Below are 9,513 nucleotides of genomic sequence, written 5' to 3'. Positions count from 1 at the left end.
GACGTGACAATGTGTGTAGGTAGTGAGTAATTGAACTGCAGTCAGAAAGTATTGTTCAAGTTAACGTTCGTTGTTATAGTGTTTGTTATAGAGCGACTGTTGAAAATAAGTGTATCGGTAAAGTTATATTCAGTAAAGGAATAAACCAGTTTTATTAAGAAAGGACTTGTGTCGCTAAAGTTTCGTGGGAACGAAGTTACGGAAAATCAACTAACGAACGGAGACGTAACACTATATACTTTTGTTGCTCCTTTATGGGATGTGGCTTGTTTATCTGTATCACGTCTTGTCAAATTTTGTACTTGTGAATGATAACGAGCGACCGAAAAGTCGTATCTGTTCCAAACAAAATTACTTTCTGTAAAAGCTGCAACTTCCAATAAAATAATACCTAATCAGTAAGTAAACTCAAAACGAAAATATTTCTTCAACCTACAGCAACAGTTGAGTTTTGTTCGTATAATTTTATGTTCTTTGTACCTAATGTCCAACTTTCCTATCATCTTAGTCTAACATCATTACGTATATAGGCCTAACCTGATTCCTCAATACCAAGAAGTAGCACCTCAGGTAAAACGTTGCAACTACAAGAAGCTGTCTGAAATCCGTAAGGAACAGAGAAATTATATTATGTTTTTAATTTCTTTCAATCGAAGTTATAGTTTAATTTCCATATCACGAATCCTACAAAAGTCAGAAATGTTTTTACTTCAGAATGATCGAAACGTTGTTCCAGTTCTAAAAACAAATCTTCCTTACTGTAAAAGCTGTAACTTGAATTAACATAATGTTAAATATAGTTATTACAGCGAAATTATTTCCTTGATTTTTGTAAAAGTAAAGGAAAATTTGTTTTAACATTATTTTAAAATGTTAACTCCAAAAATAATCATTAGATACTAGTGTTTGGCACTATTTTGTTTCCAGTTTATTAATGGTTATTATAACTACATTTTGGGTAAAAATTGGACGAGACATTTAAGGAATATTTTAAGACATACTGGTCTGTTGTTTATTAATTGTTTGAATTTTGGAAATGTACTGAACAGCTACATTACAGTATCTAAAGTTGGCGGTTAAACACTCCTTGCTTATTGAAATCTCTATTATATGACTAACTTTGGTTATCGGTTTTTGCGTTGGTAATCTTATATTATTACAAGGTGTGGTGACCTTGTTACATTTAGTTATGACGTAATGTCTATGAACTGACGAATTCGAGAAAATGACACGCCTCTTTTAAATTGGCCAATGACGTAATGTTCAAAGTAATTATTCTGAGTTTATTAAAAAGTTAACCTGTATGTTCTATACCAAACTATAATAGCGTTATTGATTTAGTGTATAACTCGTATAAAAATGATATAATGATCAACGACGAGACATAAAAAATGCATAATAAAGAAGAGGAAATACTTTATCAAAATCATTAGTATCGCTAAGATCTTGTTGTATGTAAAATAAGTGTTGTTATTATTGTAGAAGTTTCTTTGTACAGTCAAAATGAGTTGTTTTTCCGCAATGGCTTAAGCCAGTATTATATCTCATTCATTTTAAACAGAATGTTTATACTAGAGTCATAATCTGGATAATCCGAGTTTGCTAGTTATGTAATTATACGCTATGGTCATTAACCAGAAAAGGACTACTTTTGATAAAGTTAACCAGATCTTACATTTTCACCGGCAGTTCATTACAGGGGTTAAGTACGTTTTATTAATACCTGCCACACGAGCCAGCCCGGCATCTTGATCTGGATCTAAAACAGCGAGTCATTCCGGGAAGGTTTGGATTGGTTGGATTAAACAAAAAGAAGACGTTTGTCACTATTTTCGAGACATGTGACCATGAGAGCCAACATGAAGAAGTTAACTTGTAATGTAAAGTAAAACGATGTAGCAATGAAACATACTTGAAATGTTCTAGATGTGGTTGTGAATGTGATGGTTTAAATGTAGTGATTAAGTTAAACGGTGGGTCCAGGTCAGATTAAGGAAGAACTTATTCAAAGTTATCTCAATCAATTTGACATACCAGCTGGATTGGAGATTTGTCAGTTGATTACTGCATTGACAGCAAAACATAAAAAAAAAAACAGACACGATAGTATAATTATCTTAAAAAACGGGGATTGAAATCATATTTTAAAAATCATTAGTTTCAATATTTTGTGAAATTAACGACACAGTAAAACTCAAAGATGTAATGTTGAAGTTGAAGCAGATGCAATGCATTACAAGGTGATTTTCCTAACGATTCTTAAATTAAAAATGACATTTCTTCAATGAAGATTAAATATAAGTGGATGGTATAATGCCCAGTATGAATGCCCCCCCCCCCTGTCCATCCTATGCTCAGCACTAAAAAATGCTGGGCTGGCTCATGTAAATAGTGTTAAAACGATGTTAGATTCTCATCACGTCTTAAAGTCCATGTCATCACATCCGGTCATGCTCCATCTGACAGCCGTATATGTTGAAAATAGCCCTTCAGCGTTGTGTCCATTGCAAAATGCCCTGTCATCACTGCTGGTTTCCATAATCTAGCTAGACAGTTTCCCAGAGCTCGTTTCAATAGTCCGATCGAATAGAAATCCAGAGGCACTGGGTCCGATGACTTGATTATTAGTACGTCATAGTATGTATTGGCAGGAATACTCATTTTGTTCTCCAGCTGCTTGAGGTATGTGATGGTTGAATGAATATGTCGTAGAAGCAACTTAATTGTATACTCGTGACTAGTGTCGCTTTTCCAGACGGAGGTCCTTCTTGATTATATTATTTTGTCTGTGGACGTGGACGGCTTTCGCCACTGACCTTTGTGTTCGTGGATTCTCGCCTGTTATAAGACGCCCACACTGCAGAGGTACGACTTGTTGCCGATCTCTTTCTGGATCATTATTCCTTTGTTTTCCCAATGCTATGATGTACAAGTGATATTCCCATCTTGGAAATTCCAAATTCACTATCTGAGCACATCTTTATGGCCTGAGGCTATGAGCTGTTGCATACCCTTCCTAAAAGTGATAAATTTTCAGTGGCATCACACTATCTACGAAACACCGAAGAATTTCAAAATGTAGTTATGCTACACGTCATTCCACCGCAACTTCATGTCGGCTCTGTATGTTAGTGACTTATTGATTTTCATATTCAAAATCGCTTTAATACAAAGTTTGTTTTGTAATTAAGCACAAAGCTACACAATGGGCTATCTGTGCTCTGCTCACCACGGGTATCGAAACCCGGATTCTAGCGTTGTAAGTCCGCAGACATACCGGTGTGCCACTGGGGGCTAATACAAGGTATTCCTTAACTTTTATTTGCAACATATATTTATAAAATAAAGTTAAACATAACCTATCGCAGTTCATTCGAATTAAATAGATTCATCCACCTAGTGGTGGGGAAACAAATTTCCACAACCATCGTTGTGTACCGAAAAATCAGAAACGTGTAATTCAGGGCGTTTTTGGAATTCACTGGATTACGTTCTGTAAGCGGGGAGCGTGCATGGCAGGAGATTAAAAATCATTCGTATGTTTGTAAAAAACATATCATATTACTCTATGTTGTCATGATTACTAAAGGTAAAATGGATCAGGTATTTGCGCAAGGGTCACACCTGTAGCAATATAAAGTATGTTAAATTATAAGTTTGATATATATGTTGCAGCTTACAGCCATGGATCTTGCTATACGACTGGAAAGGGAAGCCAAACCAACGTGATCGTGCCCTTTTAATTCAAGCAGGCATACCGCTCAATATGTAATTATCTCAAATTACAGCAAGTGGATGACTGGCTTGACAAGCTACCAAGCCTCTGTGTAACAACGACGTGAATTCTTGTACATTCCCTAACCCCAGGCAGAGACCCGTATCGGCCAGTATTTCTTGCAGCACTGCTTTTCCACAGGACTATCATGAAGCTATTGTTATCATCCCACATTAGAGATGGTTGGAATTGCAATTTACTGCGGTAGCTATGGAAACTTGCCAGTTCTCAATCCAATAATATTGCAAATTGTTTGCTCTTATGAACCTGAAAATGAAGATGACTATCATTTCATTATAGCTGTTTTTCTACCAGCAATCATTTCACTTTTTTTTTATATTGAACATTTCATAATGTAATTTTCGTTGTCGCGGGAAGCGCGTTTCGGCGTGTCGTATGTGCAGTCAAGTGAAGACAGCGTTCATAACACCGAAAACGGCGGCAGTGTCCACATTTCTGAACTTAATTGTCAGAATAATTTATAACATGGAATATCAAGTGATATTATTTGTGCAGGTAAAGTTGTTTCTCATAGCCTAGTAATTGCATATGTTCTGCACTAAACATTAAAAGTGTGGGAATATTTTCGAACCAGTCCTTCTCAAGGATTTCACTAAAATCCTCCCTGGTCTGGAACAATTAACTTGTCAAAAATGATGGATTTGTCTCGATGAAGGTTTTTCACAGATGAAAGTTAGGGTCTCATTTTGTCTTGAGTGTAGAGATGATAGGTTTCGTTGGCTGTATATATCACTCATCAAAAATTAGGTCAGAACCTGCAGGCATTTTTATCATTAGTGTATTATCAGATGTTCACTGTCCTTCAGGTTTAGGAGCAATGTCATTCATGAAGAACCCCATAGTTATAGGGTTGTGCAGAAGCTCGTGATTAAATTTAGAGGTTTGGAAACAAGACATGATAAATTTTATATAATATAAAAATGTGATGTTGTTTGGGTTTTTTACGGTAAAATATAGTGTTGTATCTTCTATTTCATGTACTAAAGAGTTGGATGCGAATAAATCCCAAATCGATAGGACTAAGCTGAATGAGGATTATCATTTTTACGGTTACTGACTACAAAGTCAGTCAGATTGGTAGAGCTAAACTGATTGAGGGTTATCATTTTTAAGGTTATTGAATATGAAGTCATTCAGATTGGTAGGATTAAACTGAATGAGGATTATCATTTTTACAGTTACTGACTACAAAGTCAGCCAGATTAGTAAGATTAAACTGGATGAGGATTAACATTTTTAATTATATTGAATATGAAGTCATTCAGATTGGTAGGATTAAACTGAATGAGGATTATCATTTTTACAGTTACTGACTACAAAGTCAGCCAGATTAGTAAGATTAAACTGGATGAGGATTAACATTTTTAATTATACTGAATATGAAGTCAGTCAGATTGGTACGACTAAACTGATTGAGGATTATCATTTTACGGTGACTGACTTCAAAGTCCGTCAGATTAGTAAGATTAAACTGGATGAGGATCAATGTTCCCTCTAATTTTTTCAATCTATGTGCGGAATGAATTTTTTCATGTGCACTAGTATCAAGACAATGTGCGGATGGACGCTACTAGTCTTTTTCTTTAAAGAGGCTAGGGGTATTTTTAGACCTTTTACCCTATTGGACCAGTAGGCCGCTTTGCAATGCTGCCAGTTGGTTATTTAGGCTTCAGGCCTATTGACTGCTAGGGTCATTAAAGCCGTCAACGTGTTGAGACTCCTCACCATTACTGAGGATGTGCGCGGCACTTGATTGGTTGTTTTGCGGCCGCGCAGCCTAGAGGGAACATCGATGAGGATTATAATTTTTACGGTTACTAACTAGAAAACCAGTCAATTATAAATAAGGCACCACACAAGATAGGGATGGAAATGGACGTGTCACTTGATCGGTTAATGATCACATAGCAGACTAAGCCGTCTCGGTTTTACATGGAGAATAAAATCTCTACATTACCGGATTACCCACTTTGTCTATTGAAAGCTTGGTGTTTGAATAGAATATCTGCTTTCATCGTTAAACTTTCCTTTAGTTAACTTTAGAACACTATTTTTATGGCTATTTTACAATAGAGTAACATTTTACTATTGGAAATTCTGGTTTTATTTGTTTTGCCAGTGTCTGCTCTGTGATCATTGGCCGATCAAGTGATATTTCCAATTCCATCCCTATTTTATTTGGTTCATTTTCAAGTTCAGTAGCCAGCCCTACATAGCGTTTTTATTTAAGCGATAATTTTTTCCCCTAATGCTTGTTTCTTTACTTTTTTACGAGGTGGTGTACGTGGGTTACTAAGTTATAGTGTATTCTAAAGCTTTATAAATTTTGTATAGAATAATAATAAAACAGATAGACAAAGATCGTGAAGACTATTTTGCTCTATCAAATGATGATAAAATTATAGTTAATGCAAAATCTAGGGGCGCTAGGCCTGTTGAATTAATATGATTGTGAACGAAAATAAGAAATTCGGTTTTGGCTATTCGCCGGTTTTCGATTTTGGGTCGCTCTGGATAGCTGAAAAGCGGCATATGCACCGGAGATAGAGCGACTATGGCAGGTAGCTCTTCATATATAGCTTCTGATGACCTGTAGAGACGAAAATCCAGATGACTTTTGTATTGGTTTAATACAGGCGTCCATGCCATTCATACAGAGATAGTGCAAGAGCATTCTCCGACTCTATATTGCCAATAAATAAGCACCTCCCGTTACAGCAAGATTACTACTGCTTGAAGTGATTAAATTGTAGTCAAATATATTTTGATCCATTGATAAAGTCAAGGTTTGTACGAATAATTTTATGGTTGAACTAATATAGTGTGATAAAAAAAAATTTGACGAGTGTGCTATTAGATTTATTGTTATTTATAAACATGATTGCCCAAATGTTATATAAATGTTACATAAAGGAAGAAGTTTTTAATTGTTTTAGTATGAAAACTTAACACGTTTTGTAGAAATATATAGTTCTTCTTCTTTAAGCTTTGGACGGTTGTACGGAACCCATATCCGCCAACATTTCCACTGGAAAACAGCAGCTCATCGGATCAGATGTGTGCGGCATCCATGGAAAATGCATTAGTGAGCCAACAGGGGTATTTACTTGTGTTTGTGATCCAGGATATACTGGCAAACACTGTCAAGATAGTGAGTTCGTTTTATTGTTCCAAATCAAAAATTAAGAATGATTGACTAAGTTTTATTTATGATTTATTTATTTTTAGTTTTGCATTTTGAAATCCTTATCCTTACATAATAAGGATTATAAAAGTATGTTTTACTTTTTGGGTCATAAATTTGCAAGCTTCAGTATGGAATTGATTGATGTAAAAAAAATTAAGTTATTAATCATATTTAAAAGTAGAGACTTTTGAAACAAATATAAACGTGTATTTGAAACTTTTGGTCAAGGTCGTCGCTAGCTGCTAAAAATATTTGAGGCTTAAGCCTAAGAAGCAGAGTTTGGGGGCGTGCTATCGCGGAAAAATTTGAAACAAAAAAAAACAAAAACAATTTCATGCATTTTAAACCATATAATAACCGCAAACAAGGTTTTAGTTGTCGTCCCAATTAACTATGCACTTTCGCTGGCCCCTTTCTATCATTGAAAAGCGTCGTTTTTAATATATAATTGGCTGTATTTTGTAAAGCGGTATAATTACCTTCTAAAATCAGGAGTGTGGGATGGCCCTGTGGTAGAGCTCCAGATTTCGGAGTGATCGAGCCTGGTTCGTATCCGTACGATATCACAAAATATTCCACCTGAACTTTGGATTGTGAGATTGAGAGCTAATCCCTTAACGTGGATGGTGGGTAATGGGTGCTACTGACTGGTTGCCTTCCCTCTGGCCAGTAGGTCAAAATTATGGACAACAGAAGATAGCTTTGCCATAAACACTCAATAGAAATCCTAAAATTGGGAGGTGGTAGAAGGGTCCTGACATTTGACAACTATCAGCTAAAGGAACGATATTTGATTTTTACTATATTAGAATAACATATGTGTTTAAAAGTAATTTTTGAAGTAAACATTTTGTATAACAAATGGGCCATTCTAAAAAGAAAAAACTAAAACTAATGCCATTTTCTTTCTGTATAGATTAACTTGGTGGTTCTGAAACATAGCTGTTAATGATTCCGCGAAGAAATTGATCATTTCAGCAAGCCTAAATTAACCTCAATATAAATTTTTCTAGAGTTCATTTCGACATTTTCAGTACTTTTAAACTTCGTCTTCATAACTCACTGTGATGTAATGAATTGTTTTTATCATCTCCCTTATCAATAATCTCCCTCGTTTTTACTTCTTATATGCTATGCGTTTCTTCTTAATATTTTTATAAGTTTTACACACGCTACCAACTTTCTGCTTTACCTCTACTGAAGTACTGCTGAATCGCGGTGGCGCTCTCTACCCCTCCCGCAGTAACAGTGGCAAGTCATTGAAAATCACTTATTATATTTATTGATTACTGATTCAGAGGGTAAGCACGTTTTTGTTTTTTGTATGTGCCATTAATCGTATTCGATCTTCTTTTAAAATGAAAAGTTATGTCTCTCACTTCGCTGTTTCACATTACGATTTCAGATTTTTGTTTTCGGGGCACTGTAAAATACATTCAAGGTACGTGAGTGCACGTAGCTCAGTAATCTGAGAATTAGAATATTACTGATACTAAGTCGAAGGACATGCCAGGAATTCTACATAAAACTGGTACTGAATCTTGAACACATTTCTTCAAACTGCCACACGTATTTGAACATTATATTTGCATTTATGGGTCTGAAAGTAAAATAATAATTACAATAGATTTGTATCTCTATTGTCAATCCTAAAATGTATTCGAATGGAAATTAACATGTACCAATATAGATTACTTTTTTTACGCCGAAAGTAATTACTTATCGTAGATTAAAATCGTTATTAGTAGTCGTGTTCTCTTTGATTAAGTAAATGTAATGTGAATTTGCATAAACCATACTCAGTTCGTCTCACTAGATTTTTCTTATGCCTATCAAACAGAGCGAATTATTCATAAATGACTATACTTTAAGGTTTTAATTCAAGAGTAAACTAAGCATTTTCATTTTTAAAAAAATATTTTTTTCTTGCTTAGTGATAATTGGTAAATCAGTTTACAGCGGATTCATCAGTTTGGGTATGGGGAGAGGGGGTAAGTTAAGTACCTTTAGACTGTGGAATTTCCTTGAGGGAAGGGATCGGCTTCATGAGGGTTGAGCCTACCTGTCTCAATTTCACTTTGGTGGTCAAACTAAATACGTGTACGTTAATAATTTAACCCGATATTCCTCCTTCAAATATCACTTTCGTTATAATTTTTATTTAACGATATGTTTTAAGCCTTAGGCCACTTATGCTTCTTTTAATTGTTTCGGTTATTATAGAGGGACAAAAATTAAGTTAACGGTCGTTAATTTAATATCAGTTTTATAAATCATCCTTTTACTTAACACAATGAAAATTGTTTTGGGAAGCTAAGCAACAAGTTATTTCACCCTTGTTAATACATTTTTCCATGGTAACCTTATGGTAAAATTTCTCAATTGAAACATGTTTTTCTTTTGTTTCTACGATAAAAATTGTTCGAAAGCTTCTACAGATCGTTACTGCGTGATTTACAGACAAATATTATGTATAATGTGTATAAAGAAATAAATCTATAATGTATGAATACATATCGGAAAGAGTTCC

General features: G+C 34.9%; 1 protein-coding gene across 1 annotated transcript in view; it reads left to right on the top strand.

Moving 5' to 3' along the window:
• LOC106464826 (protein jagged-1-like) overlaps positions 1–9,513 on the top strand; it is an 80,089-nt gene that overhangs the window by 37,037 nt on the left and 33,539 nt on the right. Inside the window, exon 9 of the mRNA XM_022392626.1 lies at positions 6,783–6,947. Coding sequence (XP_022248334.1) covers positions 6,783–6,947 — 165 coding nt within the window. The remainder of the gene's footprint in view (positions 1–6,782; positions 6,948–9,513) is intronic.

Source organism: Limulus polyphemus, unplaced genomic scaffold, assembly GCF_000517525.1.
Source record: "Limulus polyphemus unplaced genomic scaffold, Limulus_polyphemus-2.1.2 Scaffold1752, whole genome shotgun sequence".
NCBI lineage: Eukaryota > Metazoa > Arthropoda > Merostomata > Xiphosura > Limulidae > Limulus > Limulus polyphemus.
Note: the sequence above shows the minus strand (reverse complement) of the source record. Positions and strands in the feature narration are given on the sequence as shown.